The 23,775-nt window shown below is 41.9% G+C and overlaps 1 protein-coding gene across 1 annotated transcript; it reads left to right on the top strand.

Annotated features, from left to right (window-relative positions):
* Positions 1-894: 894 nt before the first annotated feature.
* ranbp9 (RAN binding protein 9) lies at positions 895-23,759 on the top strand. Its single transcript, XM_033982401.2, has 14 exons — positions 895-1,482; positions 4,079-4,190; positions 9,136-9,188; positions 10,703-10,870; positions 11,658-11,680; positions 12,806-12,990; positions 14,687-14,799; positions 16,200-16,308; positions 17,598-17,731; positions 18,164-18,320; positions 19,071-19,189; positions 19,469-19,620; positions 19,913-20,024; positions 21,341-23,759. Exons 1-14 carry the CDS (start codon positions 1,266-1,268, stop codon positions 21,469-21,471), a joined length of 1,785 nt encoding a protein of 594 aa, XP_033838292.1. The 5' UTR covers positions 895-1,265; the 3' UTR covers positions 21,472-23,759.
* Positions 23,760-23,775: the final 16 nt, after the last annotated feature.

The following is a 23,775-nucleotide window of genomic DNA, read 5'->3' on the forward strand; positions in this document are numbered from 1 at the left end:
AAGAGGGATATTTAGACTCATATAAACACCCGAGTGCCATTTAGTTTTCAGGAAAAAACCTTTACAATCATTATTTTCAATATAAATGTGTGGGCTCTTGGGGGCCCTCTGGTGGCCTCGGGGCCCTAAGCAGCTGCGTAGTCTGCTTATAGGCTGGGCCGGCCCTAGCTATACAAACAAATAGCCTAAATGAAGGTAAAAAAAAAAAACAACAACACTAAACTATAAACATCCATTCATCTATCCATTTTCTTCAGCTTATCCGGGGCTGGGTCGCGGGGGCAGCAGTCTGAGCAGGGACATGTCCTCCAGCTCCTCCAGTGGGACTCCAAGGCATTCCCATGCCAGCCGAGAGACAGAGTTTTGGGTCTTCCCCCGGGGCCTTTTTTTTTTTTTGGAAAGAAATATTGAGATACTCTGAGCAATTTGAAAGTGAGTAATTATTATAAACTGTGTGAGGGTCCCGGCTCTGTGGCTTTCTGCAGAGGGTCCTGGCTCTGGGGCTCTGTGCAAAGGGTCTCGGCTCCGTGCAGAGGGTCCTGGCTCTGTGGCTCTCTGCAGAGGGATCTGGCTCTGCGGCTCTGTGCAGAATGTCCTGGTTCTGTGGCTTCGTGCAGAGGTTCCTGGCTCTGTGGCTCCGTGCAGACGGTCCTGGCTCTGTGGCTCTCTGCAGAGAGTCCTGGCTCTGTGCAGAGGGTCCTGGCTCTGTGGCTCCGTGCAGACGGTCCTGGCTCTGTGGCTCTCTGCAAAGGGTCCTGGCTCTGTGGCTCAGTGGCTCCGTGGCTCTGTGCAGAGAGTCCTGGCTCTGTGGCTCTGTGCAGAGGGTCCTGGCTCTGTGAGTGACGGAGGCTGTTTACGTGACCGCTGGAGTGCGCGAGTCGCTCTGGACCAATCGGCTTTGAGCAGAGCGCTCCGACAACAAACAAAAGATCCAGGCTAAAGTGAGCTCATTACGGACAGCCGTTTACTCCCCACACACCATCACAGCTCCGTGGAATATCCAGCCGTTTCACCGCAAAGATTTACGACACACCGATCTGTCTGACTCTAAGGACAGAGCCTGTCTTTGTGCGAGCTCATGTCAAGCCCAGACCTTTGAGGGATCGCTGTACCTTTAACCATTAGCCGCGTTAGCTCCGTGCTAACGGTGGCTCACGGAGGCACTGCTCTGTCTGTCTGCTCAAATAAAAGCTGACACTGACTGGGCCACTGGACTCAGGCTTGTTGCTGACAAGCCGATCCGAGCGCTGAGTGGAGCGGTAAAGATGTCGGGGCAGGCATCGGGCTGTGGGTTCCTTATGTCGGTGGTGGTTCACGGAGACTCGACACTGAACGAGCAGGAAAAGGAGCTCAACCAACGGCTACGACGTCTGTACCCCGCCGTGAATGAAAACGAGACCCCGCTGCCTCGCTCCTGGAGCCCCAAAGACAAGTTCAGCTACATCGGGCTGTCCCAGAACAACCTCCGCGTCCATTACAAAGGTACGGCCCGGTGATGTGTCCCAGACGGACACTTTGTGTCAGCGCAGGGCTGTGGTGGCTAAAGCGTTATCACAGTTAGCATTAGCACAGTTAGCATTAGCACAGTTAGCAGTGACAGTCAGGCTGCTGCTGTCGGGATTGCGTCAGGCCTCTGTTCTCTGGATAAACAACATGAGCTCGTTTGGACTGGCCCCGCTGCAGGGCGAGCATAGGGCGAGCACAGGGCAGGACAGGGGCCCGGAGTGCGACAGGATCAGGCCTCAGCTGACATGGACGGGACTCTTTAACACAACCATCTAATGCATTAAACACATTGATGAATATAGGTTAGCAACTGTCAACTGAAGCGCACTGTCTCCAGTTAAATTATATCTTAATGTGAATCTCTCGCCACACCATTGGTCAAATAACAACCAAAACAGACTCATACGTTGTACATTTAATGTCGAGCCACAGTGATGACGGAGCTGTCATGCTTGTGTTTCGTAAGAGCAGAAGGATGTGGACAGGGCCCTCTGGCTGGACATCACTGGTGCACAGACCGTGTAGGCTACAGTGTCTACAACCTGTGCCGCATCCTTATTGATCACTGATACTACATATGTGACATAAGTATTCTGAAAATGACTAAACATGTCAGTTTAATCAAACACTTCCAGCACTGGGTGCAGTTTTAAGCCAGATGTACTGCACACAGAGAAGGCTGCACCTGGAGTCCAATCCAGACATTCAACAACGGGACCAGTGTTTCCCAGTTAATACAGGAGACTATGATGGTCCCCCATAGTGTAAAATTCTTCCCCATAGCCTTAAAACAACCCGGATTATATATTGCCCTAACAAAGTTAGACTTTGTTGCTTATTGCATTATCATAAACTCATAAAAGAGACGACATTGGTCAAAAATGATTGCACAAAGATTAAATACCAGCAGTAACTTTATACTCAACCAGTTTGACAATCAGCCAGGACTGACAATCCACAACATTATAATTTCCTAAATTGTTGTGCATCAAAGTTCTATACTGACCAGTAAACGGGCATCCAGCTCCTCCAGGATGGTATCATATTCACTGTTATCGGAAAGTTTGTGTCCGGTATCCCTTACCAGATTCTTCAGAGCAGGGAGTAGGCTCCAGGAGACAGGTGTGAGCCCAAACCGCAGAAAACCAACTTGGAAAGCTCCTCCTCCAATGTAGTCAACCCCCCACCATGCCAGTCACTCAAAAAAGGGTTGCACAGGCCGGTGTCGTGTCTTGCCCAAGGACACAATGTTGGCATACAACCCCCTGGTTCTAAGACAAGCGCTCAACTTCATGTGCCTCTTGCTCTGTCACTGTGACTGTTAACTGTAAAATTGCCTGAGCTGCTGTGACATTTCATCAAGTGGTTGAGCCAGCCATTTTAAAGTATCTTGAAGTGCGTATGATGAGTTTTAATGATTCTCTTTTTTCTTAATTAAGAGGGGTGATACCTGCTGAAGAAAAGTTAAAAATATGTTGAAAATTACAGGCAGCGAGTTCAGTCTTAGAGACTTCCATATTGATGACATCACACTAGGGAGAATTATGTCCAAAACTCACAAATGCATTTTTTCCAATATTTTAAACATTGTTTCAACAGAATAAAGGTATTTTCTTATAATTTTGTTTGCCAAATAATTTATGTAGAGATTTGGCCCAGTGTACAACATGGTTGCAAGGTCACAGTTATAGAGTTTCCTAGTATGATGTTTTGATTTCCAACCAGGAAGTAAAATTTGAAACTTAAATTGCCAAATTTGGAAACATTTTTACATTTTTTTTTTGTAAAATATTATGATCTTAACTTGTCATAGGCACTTAAAGCTGCATTAGTCAACTTTTTCTTCTTGTAAATAAGTACATTTACTTTTCTCCCATAAAATGTGTCATAAAATTGGACCAATGCAGGCTCTTTACATCCAACCGTAAACCATTTTATCATTACAAACCTGGAAGAAATAAATGAAAATGAGATGTGATTGGCTGTGCTTTGGTGGTCCACCCTGCTTCTGCTGTTCTAAAGCTGTATAGGTGCCTACAAAAGAGCTGAAGGTGAATTGATTATTGAATCATGCTAATTGAGTTTCTGAACTATAAAGATACTCCAAAATGTGCCATGAGCTGAGAGAAGAGGTTTTATGACCTAGACAAATGAGTAATTACCTCCAAAAGTTTTTTATGGATCAGGATGGCCTCACATAGCTAAGCTTCATTTCGGTCAAATTCGGAACAAATCTCATTTGTGCATTTAACAACTAATCGATTTAATTGAAAGAATGATTGCTTGAATAATCGATTAGCAAAATAATTGTTGCAGCCCTAATGTGATAACTGTCGACTTGGTTTGGAAGAGACAGAAACTAGTTTGAAAGATTTAAATCCCTACTTCTTCCTTTCCCGGTTATAAAGTTCATTTTTACTTTAGCATTTTACTAAATGTAAAAACTGTAAGAAGTAGAAGTAATTTACTAGGATAGAGTCAGGTACTCCACATTTAAATGCATCATGTCTTCACCAAATATATTTGTGCTAATAGCAGTAATATTGCAATATAATGTGCTGATGTTTTCCAGGTCATGGCAAAACGCCTAAAGATGCTGCGTCGGTGCGGGCCACTCACCCCATCCCCGCTGCCTGTGGAGTCTACTACTTTGAGGTCAAGATCATCAGCAAGGGTCGTGACGGGTAAGCCTGCCAACACAGTGCTACTGCTGGTACTTTCCCAGGATCCCGAAAAGACACTTCTCCAACACAAAGATGAGTGTCTGGTCACCGGTGAATCTCCCAGAGTTCAGATGAACGTCATTGACAAGTGGATAATTGGGGATACTTGTAGTCCGCCCGTATCAAAACAAATATGGCTACTTATGAGGAAAAAAGAAAATATTACAAGGGACTGAAAAACATTGTGTATTTCTGTAGAATCAATAGGAGAAATATTACTTTATTCAAAATGATGCCACAGAGAGAGACCAGATTGATATCCCTTTGTATAAAAAAAGTCTGGTTTTGCCAGGTAAACTACTTCTGTACTATCACGATTATTGTTACCACTACAGCAACTACTACTGCTACTTTTGTGTGGCCCTTACCTATTGCTCAGCTCTAGTGTTGTCACTATACTTGTATTTCAAGTCTGTTTTGAAAGTAATGAAAAGGCTCTTTGCCAATTTTTACTACTAATGAACACTGTAGCCGTTCTACAATAATCTCTATTAGAATTTTACTCCTAACAGTCACAAGATGGCCACTGCAATTTCCACAGTAACAGTATCTGTAATCTCTCTAATTTTATAATAAACCATGACATCAACAGGTTACTTCAGGCTTGTTTGGGATACTTTTTTATCTTCTAAAATCTTCTCTGGCAAAGTCTGATCCCAAACAGACTGCTCTATAGTTGTAATCTGTGACACCCGTGGATCATTATGTTTTAATTTGGACATTTAAATTGCCATATTGATCTAAAACACATGTGTCAAACTCAAGGCCCGGGGGCTAAATGCGGCCCACCATGTCATTTTATGCGGCCCGCGACAAGGTAAATTTAAATGTGTGACTGTCTTAAAATGTGAGTTTATCAGGAGTTACGCAGTTACACAGACATTTTTTTTATATCTTTGCAAATTTGAGACGAACCATTTTGCTGATGTGGCCCTCGGTGAAATTGAGTTTGACACCCCTAATCTAAAACAACATAATAAAAGAAACAAATCTGCTGACTTGGGAGCTGACATCACCATGAACGTCATCACAACAAAGAGGTGTGCAGTTGTCGACACCTCTGATGGATAGCTGCACATCATGTACAGAGCAGTGGGCATGTAGTGGTTGCATTTGCGCAAGTTTTTCTTTTTTCCTTGTAAGCTGCCATGTTTGTTTTGATATGTGCGAACCATGTGTTTTCCTAATTGGCTAATCAACCTTTCAGTAGCGCCCATCAGAACTCTGGGAGATGAGTCCCAGGCTACATATCGTTTATTTGCAACATCTCTATACAAGGTACATTACAATACACAAAAGAAGTACATATATCAGTATTTTAAAGTGGTGTTCAAAAGGAGTGGGTAGAAGTAGTATCAGAAGTTGTCACTCTGTGATGGTATCTGAAAAACATGCAGCCTGGCAAGGCCACCACAAGTCAGCAGTGCTTGCAAAAAGTATTGCCTTTGTTGGTCTATTTTTTTACTTACTTGTCTTTAGCTTGGTACTGCTGAATAGTTGGCCAAAATTTGTAATGCTGAAAGTGCGTTGTGGCACAGCCTACAGTTTTCTCTCTGCAGAATAGCGTCGTCCATCTTTCCAGTAGTGGAAAAACGCAGTAGTCCCACAGGGACCAGACTGTGCCGAGCAGGGACAATGGAAAAGGGCCATCGGACTACACTACACTAGGCTAGACTTTGATCTGATAGGCTGTAGGGGCACTACAGCCTAAAACACAGTAAAATAAATGTTGTTATAATAATAATAATATTATTATTATTACTATTATTTAATAATAATAATATTATTATTTATTTTTTGACTGTGGTCACCTCTGCCCCTGGGGTCAAACACGAGCATTACAACAAAAGCATTCAACAAAAGATGGATATCTGATTTATTTCTTTTATTTATTCAATATTTTTGCCAGGTAAGTCAACGAAGAACATTAAACCTATCAGGATAGCACATTTTGCTGTATGGTATATTGCAACAGAAAAATATCACGATACACGATATACTGAATCTATTTTATACAACTGACCCAATACCTTAAAATCAAGATAATCCAAGTAAACTTTTTTTTCTAAATGGATCATATTGTAAAAATGAGGATATGTAAATATTATAAAATATTATTAAATATTAAACATACATGCTGCAGTTGGTCTAATTGTCATCATATAGGCTTAATACTACAAGGAGAAAAAAAAAATCAAATTCAACTAATCATTGTTTTGCCCAGCTCTTTTTTCAAGTTTGAAGTTATTTTCCACACAAAGGCTGCTCACTACAGTCACGGGGCCAAAGTTTAGCACAAAGCTGTGCAGTTCTGACTGCCTTGAAATCAGTGACCTCAGATTAAATGTTGGGGTTGCATGTTTAATGGTCATTCATTTCCTCAATGGCCAATGGGTTAAATATGATCACTGAATACAATCTTCAGTTTTGACAATTTTCTATGGTTTGCAGAAACATTTTGGTGGAGAGCGAGGAAAAAATAATAATAAAATAATAAATCCATTGTCTTTTTTATTACAGGACAAAAAATACAGGCAGAATTACCCAACTCTACATGTGATAATTATTGAGTCTGAAAAAATTGTTCTCTTCATCATGTATTGAACAATAAGTCGACATAGTAATAGTAATTATCATGACAGCCCTAGAAAACACCTTCTCATTTGCAATGACAACCTGGCTGAGACACAGCATAAAACAGCACAAGCACAGATATAATCACACCACTCCACAAATCTGCCAATTCCCAGAAAATATTCAGAAAAATTGAAGTAACAAAGATAAAATTGTTCCTCTATATCCAAGTCATAGAGGACCTCCCAGAGTTGTTTTTCTTGCACCAGCTATAGCCTTTGAGAGTTTAGCAGTGGTTATGCAGGATGCTAGGAATACGGTAAAGGGTCAGAATGAGACCACTGTGTGCTGTCTGCATCTAATTATAACGCATTTTTATCTGTCGTGAACCAGGAAGTAATGCTTGTTTACTGCTCACATAACTTTGGCCAGTTACGTCGCCCTGATTGGCGTTACCGGAGCCCCTCTCTGGAGCCAGGCCTGGGGTGGGTGCTCGACAGGCTCCCTCTTCCCCAGTGAGGTGACATTCCATGTCTCCAGAGCTTGTGCGGGAGGTTGAGCGTTACCGACTCGATATAGTCGCCCTCACCTCCACGCACAGCTTGGGCTCTCGAACCCAACTCCTTTAGAGGGGCTGGACTCTCCTTTTCTCTGGCGTTGCCCGGCCTAGAGGCCGGATAGCAGTGCCGGGTCTGTGCAAAGGGTACTAGACAGTGCACTGACCAGGGACCCCATCGCTCACTTCAACGCGCACGTGGGCAACGACAGTGACACCTGGAGAGGGATGCTCGGGAAGAACGGCCTTCCTGATCTGAACCTGAGCGCTGTTATTGGACTTCTGTGCTAGCCACAGTTTGTCCATAACGAACACCATATCAAGCACAAGGGTGTCCATCAGTGCACATTGCACCAGGACACCCTAGGTTAGAGGTTGATAATTAACTTTGTTGTGTCATCTGACCTGCGACCATCTGTCTTGGTAAAGAGAGGGGCAGAGCTGTCAAACGATCACCACCTGGTGGCGAGTTGGATCTGCTGGCAAAGAGTTCTGTTCATTGTTTTTATAGACAGAATTTCTAGGTACAGCCAGGGGCCTGTGGGGGAGGGGAGGGGTGAAATTGACAGTTGGATCGGTGCAGCGTCTGCAGTGATGCGGTCACTGTATCAGACTGTTGTGGTAGAGAAGGAGCTGAGTCGAAAGGCAAAGCTCTCGATTTACCAGTCAGTCTGCGTTAATACTCTCATCTACAGTCATGAGCTTTGTCTAATGACCAAAAGGACAAGATCGTGGATACAAACAGCCGTAATGGGTTTCCTTCACAAAGCTACTCAAAGCTCCTCCTTCCACGTCGAGAGGAGCCACCTGAGGTGGCTCGGGCATCTGTTCAGAATGCCTCCTGGATGTGTTCTGGGCATGTCCCATCAGGAAGGGCCCCTGGAAAGACCCAGGACACGCTGGAGGGACTATGGCTCTCGACTGGCCTGGGCACACCTTGGGGTCCCACCAGAGGAGCTGGAGAACGTGTCTGGGTCTGGGAGTCCCTGCTTGGACTGCTGCCCCCATGACCCGGCCCTGGATAAGAGGAAGAAAATGGATGGAATAACTTCTAGTTCCGTTTTTCACACTTCACACTAAATTAATGTGTGAAATAATCCCATATTAAATTTGTAAATTCAAAAATTATTAGAACTTCAGGTCACAAAACCTTTTTACCATCCAATAGCGTCTTCTTTTGATTTCATATATTTTTATTTATAAAATAATAATAAAATATATATATATTTTTTTTTTATATATTATTTGTAAAGGAGTAGAAAAGGGTGCAATCTTGTTGTTTTCCCCCTCCTCCATGAACAATTCTTTAAAACATTTCAGAGTTTTATTTAAATCACATCCAGTAACATTTAGTGTTGCATACATTCATTCATTAGATATCCGCCCTTTAATCCATGACTTGAGTGTCATGGTGAAAGGTGCAGTATGCAACTTTCAGCCACCTGCTTGTATTCTTAGAGATGTCATGGCTTTACTTGAAATGTGACATTAAACCTCTCTCTCTTGCATTTATTCATTTCAGATCCTCCACCAGCATAGTTACAAAGTACCCCTTTAATGTAGTTTTTATGTATGTCTTAAATGGTGTTCTTGATTCCTTGTTCTTTCATTTCTTTTGATTATTCCATAAATAAACTCCTTTCACAGCAATGCTTCGTTTCATGACTAATCTGTTAGTGCCTAAACCTCCATAGTCATTTCTGAGTAAAAGAGTTTACATGTGTTGTGAGCTGTCTCAGAGGCCCTGCTCCTGATTTCCTGTCCTGTGTGTTTCAGGTACATGGGCATCGGCCTGTCAGCTCAGGGCGTCAACATGAACAGGCTGCCAGGTAAGGAGAGCTGCTTTGGGTGTGTCCACTCCACAGCTCTTCCTCTCCCTTCCTCCACTGTCTTTGTCTTAAACTGTGTGTCTCACTCACTACAGCAGCGTGCTTCAGCAGACAAGCTCTTAGACAGCTCCCAGGACATAATCGCTCATTTTGAAAGACTGTAGCTTTTGTTTTCTCCTTTTAGAGCTTTCAACCATGTTATAACTGTTTCCCTTCTCATTTACCCACTCAAAGTTGTATTTAGAGTGATTTGTGCATGTTTGAATAATCTTTATTCTCCTGCATTCTGACAGTAAAAACAAGGGTAGGTCTGAGCAATGCCGTCACTTGTACACACCCACTTCTTCAATTGTATTTTCTTAATCGATGATGAATGTATAATTCCACAACATCGGAGTTATTTTGGCACAAATTAAGAAAATTCTGCTTCTTGCTAGTGTGATGTGCAGCTATCAACAGGAGGGGCCGCCAGCATGCAGCACTCTGTTGACATTTATGGTGACATCATGAAGGGACAGGCGGGAATCGACTCCTAATACCTCATTTGACCTGGCAATTTTCCAACCCAGAAATCTGCAGACTTGTTTTTTATTGTCGTTTTAGATTAATATTTTGATTTTAAAATGTATGAACATTATCCGCAAGTGTCATAGATTACAACTGTAGAGCAGACACAAGCAGAATACTTTTTTTTTTTTTTTTTTAAGTAATTTTACAAACACAAATGTCTAATTAACAAAAGAAGAAACCCTATGTTGCAACTCGGAACACATCAAGTGTCCAGTGTGGGGCCTTTACAGTGTCTCAAATTCAAAATGCGTAATAATAAATCCACATTCAGTCACAATCTGCAGTGTCCGTGTCACATGAACTAATAACTATGTTAATTCATATTTTAAAACATAGTTCAACATAATTCAATGATTCATAATATTGGCCATTAATTTGCACTTACAAAAAAGACCACTCAAGAACTGGTTTCCAAAAGCAGGTATCGTTAAAGTAGGTATTGGGGAAAAAAACAATACCCAGCGCTAACGATATCCAGTATTTGGCCTGCTGCTATGGCTGATATTGATATTTAGATTTAAAATCCATAACAATGTCCACAAATTTATCTTAAGTTGAAGTAAAGTTAAAAAAAAAACAAAAAAAACCTCCTGCCACGCTGTGCCGAATTAGGGTTGTTTGACTTTAACTGCACATTCCTCACATTTGATCTAAAATGCTTTGGGCATTTGTTATAAATAAGCTGTATACTGTGTCATTTGGAACCTTGCTTGGTCTGACAAGATAACTTAGATTAACTTTAGGCGAGACATGATTTTCCATTAGGGTGTCACAACAATGAGTTTGGTGGTCAGCTGATCTGGCATAGCTCTTGGTGTCAGCAAGTAAAACAAGTACAGAACAATGAAATAAATGGAACTCAATCTAGCACATACTGGGGCCACATGAGGGTGCACTCTAAAATGTTTTTTAGTCTATATGAACACAATTTGCTTTGACTTTAGGCTGGGACAAGCATTCGTATGGTTACCATGGAGATGATGGCCACTCTTTTTGCTCCTCTGGGACTGGCCAACCATATGGCCCCACCTTCACAACGGGCGACGTGATTGGCTGTTGCGTCAATCTCATCAACAACACCTGCTTTTACACAAAGAACGGACACAGTCTAGGTATGGACCCTCTATTTGGGCTATTTATGCAGACGTTAGAGACGCACCGATTCTCAAGGCACTAGATTGGATATTTCTTAAAGATCCGACGAGTTCAATGATTTACTAATAAAGACCAATTCACATATTTGGATCACTCTGAGTATCTTAATTTTAATATAAAGAGGAGGTATTAAGCAAAATTTACTTTTTGGAGCTTTCTACCATGCTGTAACGTGGTTAATGTTCCCTCAAACTTCAACATGCTTGAAGAGGTTTTGGATGTCATCCATGCATGTTTGAGTAATCTAGCAATCTCTCCTATGCCCTATTCAAACCCTCTTTACGGTTAGCAGTACGAGCCTGTCCAAGGCTCTACCCACAAGCCTACATCATCCAAGATTCTGCACAAAAAAGTTTTGATGTGATGTGCTGTAGTTTCATTAGTGAAATGCACCCCGATTCTGTTGTAGTAGCGCTCTGAAGAGGAAGTGACTTGGCATGCGGAGCGAAGGGGGGAGGGGGTCTATGAACAAAACTAAAACTTTTTAAAGATGTCGATTAACCATTTAAATATAGCATCTTCAAAACAATAAATGGTAACATGGTGATCTAAATATGTTATGTGTTGGCAATTAATACCCCACAGAAATGCAATAACCTCTCTTTAAGGAAACCATTATCTACATAGTCTTTACACTTGTACACACAAATGTAGTAAATATTGCTGTATCACTAGTTCTGATTCTCAAATATCAGATGTGAGAATGGAGAGATGTGGACTCATGTCTGTGCATTGTGTTTACAGGTATCGCCTTCACAGACCTCCCAGTAAGTACCACCTTCCTCTCCATTCCTCAACCAGTCCTCAGCCTGTACTGTAGCCCAAACTCTTCTGATCGGTCTATTAGGACGGATCATGTTTATTATGGTTTTAGACTTTCATCTTCCATAGTGGTTTTCACACTGCCACTAGTTAGGTCAACGTAAAAGAGCATTCGCTCTGAAAGTGGAGCGCTCGGGCAGTTGCGCTCAGGATCACCGTAAACGGCTGGTCTGAGAGCACTTCAAACAAGAGCGGCTCCACCCATGGGGTGTGGACATGGCCAACCTTGGGCCGACCTACGCAGAGTACAAGTGGTCAGATCACGGACAGTTGAAACCAGAAGTTTACATGCACTATATAAAAAGACAGATGCTTTTTTTTCTCACTGTCTGACATGAAATCAGACTAAACTTTTCTGTTTTACGTTAATTAGGATGACGAATGTTATTTCTATTTGTTAAATGCAAGAATAATGAAATGAAAAATTGTCTTAAAAAATTCTTCTCATGTGTTGTTCAAAAAGCCGTTTCTCCTCCGCCACGAGTGTATACAATCATGGTGTATGTAGGCTGCAGATGAAAGAAGAGACCACCATAGGGAATGTGGGCATGTGCACATATTCATGGGGCTCTGTCCCTGAAGCACGTTGTCATAGAAATAAGTTTGGGGATCAGCTGATGGACTGTTACGTGGAAAAACATTACAAATTTCTGCAGAAACAGAGAAGCACTAAACTGTTAAATGAGACCCTTCATTTCACATGCCTCACTGAGAAAACAAATAAAAATTGTTGCGTCTCAAGCCTGTGCAAACGCGCAGAGGACGTAGGGACCGAACTGATATCAATCTGTATAAAACATACGGAGGTATATTATTCTGGATTTGCCAGGCAAGAATAATTGGGCTACTTGGAACGCATAATGTAAGTGACAAATGAATGTAAACCATTTAAAATGAACTTGTTTGCGGCCTTAAAACCATGAAAACCAAAACATCAGGTACAGTGTCTTGCAATGGTCTGGATGACAGTTTTTAAAAAACATAAATTGCATCTCCTCCCATAGGGTTCAGATTCATATTCCCAGATGTTGTGATGAAATTCCTGAATAGTCTTTGCTCTTGTTGTGCAGCCAAATCTGTACCCGACAGTGGGCCTCCAGACCCCGGGCGAGGTGGTGGATGCAAATTTCGGCCAGCACCCATTTGTGTTTGACATCGAGGACTACATGAGGGAGTGGAGGACCAAAATCCAGGCCCAGATCGAACGCTTCCCCATCGGAGAGCGGGAGGGGGAGTGGCAGTCCATGATCCAGAAGTGAGTGCCTCTCCAGTAGGGATGGGGACAAGAAAGTATAATATCTCTTATGGTGATACACAATAAAAACATCATATTGTTTATAAAGGGCAGATGATAAAGGTTTGTGGTGTAGTTTGTATAATCAGTGTTAATGGTGATTAAATCTGTTGGCAATTATCACTAGTTATTCATGATGTTCCCCTCTACACTCTTGCTCAGCTACCCTCCTTACATTGATTAGATTTATTTTTTATTTTTTACACCAGTAGATGGGTAGAGAGACCGTCTAAACTGATGAGTGAAGTTAGTGAGGAATAGCTGCCAGTAGTAAGGAGCTATGAGGCATCCCACAATTCACTGCGCTGATCAAATTGAACGTTTATAACTTAACTAAATTAGTATTTGGATACTGCAGCAGATTATTAATTAAAATCTTAAACTTACATTTTCTGCTGATGCGGTCAGCTACTGTTGGACTAAATGACTGGACTTCTTTACGTTTTGATTTGTTGTATTGTGATTTTAATGTCTTCTGTAAAGCACATTGAATTCCTTTGTGTACGAATTGTGCTATACAAATAAACTTCTCTCACAGAGAGAACTAATATATTACACACAGGGGATGTGTGCTGCTGATTCTGGAGAAATGTATTCTAACCTGCTGCGTGCTTGTGCTTATATGGCGTTGGAGGTGGTGCCCTTGTAAACATTTCAGAAATCATACGTGTGCAGGTTTAGCACAGCTCTTTATTTAACAGCAGTCGTTTCCCTCATGTACAGTCACTTTATTTATGTAGGCTACTGCTGTTAGGAAAACATTGACTGTGAAGATCGGAAGCTTTAGATAATTCTCATAAGACTCGGCGCAGTAGTAGAGGATGGTTTGCTTGTCTGACTTCTGGGTGTAAATTTTTTTCCTGAACAGCCACTGTTCCTATTGGATCCACCAAAAGCAGCAAGCGCTCCTTCTCACTGCTCCTTTCTCCTCCTTGGTCCTTATTGTTGACCCCATGACATAGCTTTCTGAAGTCAAGCCAACGGAAGGAAAAGGAACAATTTTGACCCCATTTGTGTTTGGGCCTTTGTTCACCTCTTCTCTCTGCTCCTTCTGCCTGACAGTGCCAGCTGTGGCCTGACATATGTAATATAGATGGCAGTGGTGGAATTTGGGAATGGCCAACCCAGCAATGTTGCAGTCTTATTATAAATCATAGCATTACATTTGAAACTTATTAATAATGGTAATATTAGTATAATGTGTAAGTGTAATTATTAAATGAACCATATGTAAGCTTAAAAATTTCATAAACTTATAATTTGGTGTTTTGGTTCTCAAGACAATTATCCAATCAGAAAGCAGAATGGTAACCCAAATGAGACTCATGAGGGTCGCTCTCTGATCTGACTTGTCATTACCTAAAATCCAGTACCTGCAGCCAATCATGACTCAGTGCTAGTGCAGCCTCTGCAGCTCAGTGACTGTCATTCTCATGGGCAAGCGATGCCCCGTGAAAGCGCACAACCTCCAGAATTCAAACTTTGGTTGCCAATGCCTTAACTTGCATATAGGACACAAGTTCAGCTGTGATTTTTAAAACTGTAAAAGCGCAGGCTACACACAGTACCTTTTTAATTTCCATACATTTTTTCAGCAATTTTAACTATTGTTAATCACAATTATTTTGGACATGAGTATAATTCCCTCTCTCCACAGGATGGTGGCATCATATCTGGTGCACCACAGCTACTGTGCGACTGCCGAAGCCTTCGCCAAATCCACCGACCAGGCTGTGCACGAAGAGCTGGCCTCCATCAAAAACAGACAGAGTAAGCCTTCAGTGGTACCTTTTTGTTTTTCCACGTTTCTGAATAATCATAACTCGGTCAATTAGGTGAAAGTAATGTCAATACTAACTAGTAATAGGCTGGTGTTCTAGTCTTGCTGGTATTTGCTTGTACTGCTTGTGATTTTCTTCTGCAGCACATTATGCTAAATCCTCCAGCAAGGTACTCCTGACCGTGGCCATAGCTCAGCATGAAGGGTTTCTGGGCACTGCACTGTGCTGTCACTCACCTCACGAAAGAGTGTTCCAGATGTCAAATGTGGAGTTCCTATGAGGACAACAAAGTCTACCTGAAACATAACCCTACAGTTAGTCTTTTGAAAGATTTGGCTGTTGGCACCGAGTGTCAAATCAACACATTAATGGTCAATGATTTTAAGAAGTCATTGATTGAGCCAGTCCTTTGTGACTTTTGTATATGTGTCTTTTTTGAGTCCATTTAAAGCATTAAAGCAGAAACATTCACAATACTCAAATATCATTACAGGTATGTGTTTTTTTACCTGAGTGGTCTGCATGCATACTGGTGGAAGGGGCAAGGCCGTAGTTTAATATATTGGATAACTTCATCGGCTATAAATCTCCTGCATAGGCAAATATTTTGTTGGGTCTTAAAAGAAATGAAGATTTGGCTGAATTTGAATACCTCTTATTGGAAACTCTGGAACCTTATAGTTCCTTAAACCAAAACCTAATGTGTGTCACTGTCTGCTCTGAGGACAGTCCCAATAGTCCTCTGAATTAGGAAGGCGTTTGGAAAGGAGTCTGCATGCTTGCTTTTGTAGCTCCATCAGCATGTTATGTAAGAATAAATAGTTTTATGCTTAAATGAAGACGTTTAGTTTCAAGAAGCTTACCTGAACAAGTAAAGGATTAATAATTAAAAAAAAGGAACCCCGGGAACTTTATAACCAGCGGTAAGGAGCAATGAGGCGTCCCGCAATGAGGCGTCCCGCAATGAGGCGTCCCGCAATGAGGCGTCCCGCAATGAGGCGTCCCGCAATGAGGCGTCCCGCAATGAGGCGTCCCGCAATGAGGCGCAATTCTCTGTAGTGGGAGTTTGTAAGGCATTAGCAACTGTATTGCCTCACTTTACTTTACCTCAGTTAGCTGCATAAATAGTTCACACTTCATAAAAGTTTGAAAATAAAAGCTTGGCCCACCCAATTTATTTGTAGTATTGTAAGTGTAGACAAGTTCATCCCAATTAGTCATTGACGTTGAGTAAGAAAAGGAGATTACGCTTGTGAAGTTAGGAACCTCTCATAACTGCATCATCTGCTTCCTTATGTGACTCTGGAAAGACTCAAATGTTAGTGACATAGTCTAAAACACCAGAGAGATATATACACTTTGAGCTAAAGCTGCTTTTGTGGTTGACAGAAATCCAGAAGCTGGTGTTGTCAGGGCGAATGGGGGAGGCCATAGAGACCACCCAGCAGCTGTACCCCAGCCTTCTGGAGAGGAACCCCGACCTGCTCTTCATGCTTAAGTGAGTCTGACCACTATATGCAACCTACAGAACATGGAAATTTGTGTTTTTGTCATTTTGTTTTTGCTAAGTTTAATGGCCTTTAAACATGCTCTCGAGTACCTTTGCCTCAGGATCTCATGTTTTAGAACTTATTATATACTTGTATTTAGTGAATGTATTGATTTGCCATCTGCTGACAATAATGATGGGCAGATCAATACCAAATTAGTTTGAGTCTGGCGATAATTATGGACAGAAATGTATTTATTTGATGGGACAGTGCATGCTAATGAACAGACATGATACAACATGAATGTAAACACACCAGATTACAGCCAGAGGATCATTTCCATCTGTTGTCCCAAGGGCAGGGGTCATAAAGGGGCCAAAATAAAAATTACACACTGCACAGTTCCCATAATTGCACATTCCACTCATTGCTGCTCCCATTTTTTCAGTCAGTTTGGCCCATTCAAGACAAGATTTTATACCCACTCCCTTCATATTTTACCCGTACATGCTAATATGTCTCTATAAAAGTTTAAATCACATTGCCACTATAGATGATGCAAGTTTGGTTTGACAATAACCAGTTTTTCATTTGAACTTTAAAAGAACTGTACATGGGACATTCCACAGGTTCACACCCTGGACAGATAATACATTCTGACCAAAGGTGGTCAGAATTCTGCCTTAGAAATCACAAAATTTTCCCATGATTGTGACATCAGAGTGCTCAGAAGGAGAGGATCTCATGAACAGGATTAATGAAGCTGTATGCGTTTGAGGGAACAATGTTGTAGGGATGGGACATTAAACAAATAACATTGTTTATCATGATTAAAAGGGCTGACATTAATCGCTCATGGGACATTTTATATAATCGTGATAATCACTAGCAAAGATAATGGCCATTTTTTAATTGTCAGCAACATTAATAATTATAGTGATATAACTGAGTCACAATTATTTTGGTGAAGATCATCGTGACACCAAATTTCAATATTGCCCCATGCCTACATTGTTAAAACAATGTAGGCATAATGCAAAAAAAATATTTTTACTTATTACGTGAACTTTTTGAGTTGGTGAAAATACCTGGTCAATTTAGCAAAAATTTCAACATCCATAGATGAAGATTTTTTGGTTTTGTTCAAAATGAGTTGCATATTCTGAATTTGCACATTTGTCATCCATTTTCTAAAGAAAAAAATAAATCTTGCCTTATAACTTTGCTCACTCTGCATTTCATTCTAAAATGTTGATCATTACAAGTATCAGAACCGCCCCTTTTGTCCTGTGTACAGAGTGCGCCAGTTCATTGAGATGGTGAATGGCACAGACAGTGAGGTGCGCTGTCTGGGAGGTCGCAGCCCCAAGTCTCAGGACAGTTACCCAGGCTCACCCCGGAACTTCAGTGGCTCCCAACCCTACCTCACAGGTACTACACCCCCCACTAAACCTCCCAACCCCACATCACATGTACTACGCCCTCCCCTAATCCTCCCACCCATACCTCACAGGTACTACACCCCCCACTAAACCTCCCACCCATACCTCACAGGTACTACACCCCCCACTAAACCTCCCACCCATACCTCACAGGTACTACCCCCCCATACTAAACCTCCCAGCACTACCTCACAGGTACTACCCCGGCCTACCCCACTGGTAATTCCCATTTTCCCTACTGGGACAATAAAATATACTGTATTTTGCCTAACTGCCCCAAATCTAAAAACACCTTAAAAGAAAAAATGTAAAAGGGTAATATCCAGATATTAAACATGCTGTTTTGCTGTAGAGGTCTTTATTATATGTACCTTTTTTATAGTTTCCAGATGCCTGCTTATAACTGGTTGCTGTGTTGTAGGGTTTGACAGTAACTGCTGTAATGGGGTGACATCGAAGGCTCACAGCTCTCCTCACAGTCACAAGCCCTGCCCCGGCCCCGGCCCGGGCACCGGCTCGACCCCTGCCCCTGCTCTGGATGTCAGCCTGAACGGCAGCCGCACTCAGGCCTTCTCCAGGTGACCCCTCTTTATACAATGTCATGCAATTAAAAACTGATTTTGAAGTTTTTCAAAACCAGTGGGCCCAGATGGAAATCAAAGTATTATTCTAGTTCAGATACTAGTTATTCACTGTTACAAATATAGATAATAATCATTACTAAAATGTCATATCTGTACACTCTTCATTTGACACTAAAACAATCTTGTCTATTGCTGCTCTGTGAAGAAATGTAGTCCTGGAGCTACAGTGGGGCTGAACAATTTGGGAAAAATATTCAATTGCGATTTTCTGACAAGCATTGCAATTACAAATAGATTTGTGATTTATGTTTTAATAATAGGATTCTGTTCAAAGTTCACGTTTTAAAATGTTCCGAAGAATTGACCAACTCCATCCATGTTCTTCTGCTTATACGGGGCCGGGTCACGGGGGCAGCAGGGACTCCCAAACTTCCCTCACCCCGGACACTTCCTTATTGACAAACTAATGTTCTGAAATGTGATTCTTGAATTTTTGTACAGTTCTGTAGAAAAATGCTAACACTGTCATTTAGAATAGGCCAGAATATTTAGTTGTTTATGGAGGAAATGATGGTACTTCAAAAATTGCAGCCTTTTTGTTTTGCTAATTGTGTCCATTCAAATAGCAGTTTTGATTGTGATTAATCTTGTAGCCTTAAGCTAGAGCAGGACTAGCTCCTGTATTCCCAACTCATGTCATGCTCTTCTCATGCTCTTCTCCTGCTTGTATGTGCTGTGTCTCAGTAATGATGTGGACATGGAGGTGGACCACGTCACCAACGGAGTGTCCGAACCAACTAATGGCTTCCTGAACGGCAGCTCCAAACATGCTGTGGAGCCAGAGGACTGTGATGCAGACATGGGTTAGTGCTCTCCCCACTGCCTTTACATGATATCAAATTGGAAAGTAAAAGAAAAGATGATACTTTGACATAAACAATTTTGTCCCATTCTTGTGAAGCTAATGTTGTGTTAAGGTGTGTTATGCCACAGATCTAATTGAGGGTGGAGATTGTTCAGACCTGTGTGGGTTCATGTGCCTTTGTGTGGACACACTGTGTGGACACACTGTGTTACACATTGTGTGTCCCAGGCAGGCCTTGCCTGGCCCTGTATTGTGCTGAGGTGTACTGTTTACTCAGAGGTGGAGTCGGTGCAGTCCAAGAGGCAGTTGTGTGGAGGCAGCCAGGCCGCCATTGAGCGTATGATCCACTTTGGACGAGAGCTGCAGAGCATGAGTGAACATCTGCGACGTCAGTGCGGCAAGAACTCCACCAACAAGAAGATGCTCAAGGTACCACACCAGCCTGAGGAGCACACCAGGGTCTAATGATTAAGAGAATCTGTTTATCAGAGAAGTCAAACTGTAACAACTGTAGCCGTACAGCCCAATCAGCTGAAACTTGGGTCTTGATTGAACTGGAGTGTTTTCAGATAATGTAACATGTGTAGAGTAGAAGTGTTAACATGTCAACCCATGTCCTCTGCACATGTAACATGTCACATGTCATGTTACATGTGTAGAGGACATGGGTTGACATGTTCAGATGGTGAAAGGGGGGATAATATCATGTATTTGTGTGCAGGACGCCTTCAGCCTGCTGGCCTACTCAGACCCCTGGAGCAGCCCTGTGGGATACCAGCTGGATGCCATTCAGAGAGAGCCCGTCTGCTCCACACTCAACAGTGCAATATTAGGTTAGTGCAATATTAGGTTATTAGTTTCCAGGAAATAAGATCAAAGCTGAATCTGCACTAGCATAAAAATGTATAATTGTAATTACTGTTTTTTTGTTTGTTTTTTTTACAAAAATAGGGACAATATTTTGATGCTGCCCAAAGATGAAAATAAAGCATATATAGGCACTTAGCAATACTTAAGAAATGAATGGCAGCTGTGCTCAGCACATCAAGACTGCTCCACTGAAGTGAACGGGACAAATTCACATTAAACCTTTTGGTGGACTGATGCCCATCAGTTCAGTGTGCCCTGTGTAAAACCCTGTGCTCCAGGTTGGTGACTGAGGGCGTTTATATCAATCGACTGTGTGTGGACAGGACGTTACAGATGAGTCTGTTGTATATCTGTATTGAGAGATTTTTTTTCCTCTGACTTTGGACAGAGCACTGTTTTATGGAGGGCACACTGAAATGCAGTTGGGCATCAATCCACTGCAGCTGGTCTGTGTTGCCCAGTCGCTTATGTGGGAGTCCTATAGGCCTATTAGCTTCAGTAGGTTATGTCATATATGTTAGGTTTAAGATATGACAATAATGAAAAGATTGTGTTACTTTTCTTCCCTAGTCACTTGACAAAACCAACTGTAAAGAATGCAACTTTAAGGAAAGCGTTTCAGGAACACAGGTCCTGGTTCAGACTCCAACGTGGAGAAATGGAGTGGCAATAACCTAACTCAGGGGTGGGGAAACTACGGCCTGGGGGCCACACACGGCCCTTTGGGCTTATTAATCCGGCCCACCAAATGTGATCAAATTATATTAAAATAGGTATGGGTAAACCTCGTTCAATTTACCTTTCCCCTGTAGTGCCAATGTTTCCCCAAAAGATGGCGCACTTCAGCTACATCAACCTTGTTCGTGTGTATTACTCTTAATCTCATTTTTTTTCACGGGCAAACAGTGATTCAAGAATCAAGTACCATGGCAAGTTTTTTGCTGTCATTCAAATTAATAAAAGCTAGCAAGCTTTTCTTCCAAGGCAAGTTTTTAAAATAATGTGGAAAACAATTTGTACAATGAGCCTTGCGTATTCATGCTTTGCTACATGTTATAGGCCAAATTTCTAATGTGATATATATGTACCCTGGTCCAGCCCCTCTGTCAAATTTTAGAACCCACTGTGGCCCTTGTGTCAAAACGTTTGCCCACCCCTGACCTAAATCCTGGTTTTAAAATGTAAAATGGTGTCCAATGTATAGTGTACTTAATTATTTTGATTGAGAAAATCGTCATAGGTTGTTGGATTTACTTAGTGTTTTTGTTTTTGTGTGCAGAGACTCACAACCTCCCGAAGCAGCCTCCCTTGGCTCTGGCCATGGGACAGGCTGCCCAGTGTCTGTCTGTGATGGCCCGAACAGGGACAGGTTCCTGCGCCTTCGCCTCAGTGGACCATTACCTGCACTAGCCCTTTACTCCCGCCCCACACAACCTGCCCCACTGAGCGCCCGCCCAGCCCCTCTGCCCGCTGGCCCCTCTGCCTGTGGGCCCAGTGGGAGACATGCTTACAGCTGCATCTCGAGGATTGAACTGTTTTTAAGATAATAGAAATAACTGTTCTCATAATGAACCATGAAAGGTTGTTTAGGGTCATGTGATGTGATATTCCAATGGTCCAATAATTCAAAATTGATGGCAGATGTGAAATCTGTTACCCCCTTTACCTGACCCCTTGCCCCTTCTCTCACCTGGCTTTTGTTCAGGCTCACGTGTGGTCTTTGGTCTTTTTCTGTCAGGCCAAAACTGGCACACTGTCAAACAGCAGTAACATAGATGGCATTTAGTGGTGATATGTGAGAATACAGCAGGTCCGGCCAATCTAATTAAAAATTGCAAAATGCATATATTTGTAGCTTTGAAATTATTAATTAATACTGGCCACATGTGAAATACAATTCTATAATATCAATGTAGCCTATAGATATTCGATGGCTATATTTCCTAGTTACAAATGTGAAGTGAAATCCCTCGTAAGCAGCGATCATCTCTCCTCAGTCGTGGTCCACAGGCAGGACTTGGACCTCTGACTCTCCCCTGGTTTCTGTCAGAGCTGGCTGTTCACCACCGGCTCCATAGCGCCCCCGACCATCTCTGGGGGCTGAGGACTTGGGCGGGCACGGTCCTTCATTGCTCTGCTCTGTTCCTTTTCTTTGACCGATGGGAAACTGGCCTTGTAGCGTAAACCAAGAGCCAAAATGGACTCCAGGCACAGGCCCCACCCACTCTCTGTTCAGAGGGAAGAGACTAGAGGACACTGTATGTGAGAAATACTCCCCTTAAACCCAATGCGTAGTGGTTAGTGGCTTTTGTTTGAATTTAATGTATGTACAATTCTACAAAAGATTATATTCCCGTTACAAATGATGTAATAAATGTGATCCACTAAAAGGAGTAATGCTGCGTTCAGGATGTCTCGGAATCTGGGAAGTCCATTGTTGAGTTTTGCTGAAAGCTTGTGCGCAAGTGTTGGACCCCAAGCAACTAAGTTGACAGAATCTCTTTGTTACCGGACACAGTAAGTGTCGTTAAAATAGAAGTTTGTTTTTTTTAACTATATATTTTACACTTTTATGCAAAATGTAGCCTTGTTATCAATGTGCTAGCTAGGAAAACATCTCCTCTTCAAAAATCTCCTCTTCACAAATAGAAGGCTGAATAGAAAATTATTCCTATGCAACAACATAGAGATTCAGATATCATTTTAGTGCATGTTTTTTAATGGTGTCCCGTGTATGTGTCCCAAGCAGATGGGGAATTTCTGAGACTCCGAGACATCCTATATGCTGCGACGTACTAAAAGATTCCATTGGAAATTATCAACCAAAAAAAAGGAGCAGCTTTGGGTTAAAGATCCTATATTACACAAGATTGACTCTTTGACTGTGAGCTTTAAGTCATGCTATCTCCTCAAAAACATACCTGGACTTGTTTTCATTCAGGCGTTTGAAAATGTAAGTGTAATAAAAGGTTACTCAAGGCTCAAAATGCTCTATTCCACCTTGTGTCATGTAATGGTAGTTTTCAAGTTAACAGCTACATTTTACCTTTAGTTCAGTAGATTGATAATTCCAGGGGTAAAATAATCATCCAAATGGTTATGGTGAAGTTGTATGGAGTTTAAAAACACAGTGGAGCACTTCTAACATTGTGAATGCATGTGGTAATACAAAAAGAAGAGTGTTTTTCATTTCAGAAAAGATCTCAGCCTAAATATGCAGGGTTTGTGTGTTAAACATGTGTGAATGAAACAAAATATCACTTCAGGTATGTTTTTGATGAGGAAACAACATAACATTGAAAATTGTGTAATATAGGCTCTTTAAAGTAGAGGGGCGCTAAGCTAACTCAGTACAAGTTGTTTAACAGGGGGATATATTGAATAGTGTGTTAACAGAAGAGCATGGGCCCCACCCCCACCCTTTCACGTGTGCCGCAGTGTGTGTGGACTGGGACAGACTCTGTTTTTACTGTTGCGTTGAATTGGTTTGACAATTCTTTCCTTTTTGGTTTTGATGGTTGTGGGGAGTGTCACGTGGCTCTTTTTTTCCGGATTAGCAGAATGGTGCAAACAAATATCTTATTCTAATGATCATTATGTTAATTATTGTTACTTGCATTTACAATATATTTGTTGAACGCCAGCAAGAGCAAAATCCATCACAACTTATTCTAATAATAAAGGTCCCAATTCCATGAGTTGGAGTGGCGTCGT

This window comes from Periophthalmus magnuspinnatus, chromosome 17 (genome assembly GCF_009829125.3).
Source record: "Periophthalmus magnuspinnatus isolate fPerMag1 chromosome 17, fPerMag1.2.pri, whole genome shotgun sequence".
Lineage (NCBI taxonomy): Eukaryota > Metazoa > Chordata > Actinopteri > Gobiiformes > Gobiidae > Periophthalmus > Periophthalmus magnuspinnatus.

Excerpts from the sequence above, each read along its gene's own strand:
- ranbp9 (XM_033982401.2), top strand. The coding sequence starts at position 1,266 with ATGTCGGGGCAGGCATCGGGCTGTGGGTTCCTTATGTCGGTGGTGGTT. Across the intron at positions 9,189-10,702 it reads CAACATGAACAGGCTGCCAG|GCTGGGACAAGCATTCGTAT; the intron begins GTAAGGAGAGCT and ends CTTTGACTTTAG. Across the intron at positions 19,190-19,468 it reads GGACTGTGATGCAGACATGG|AGGTGGAGTCGGTGCAGTCC; the intron begins GTTAGTGCTCTC and ends CTGTTTACTCAG.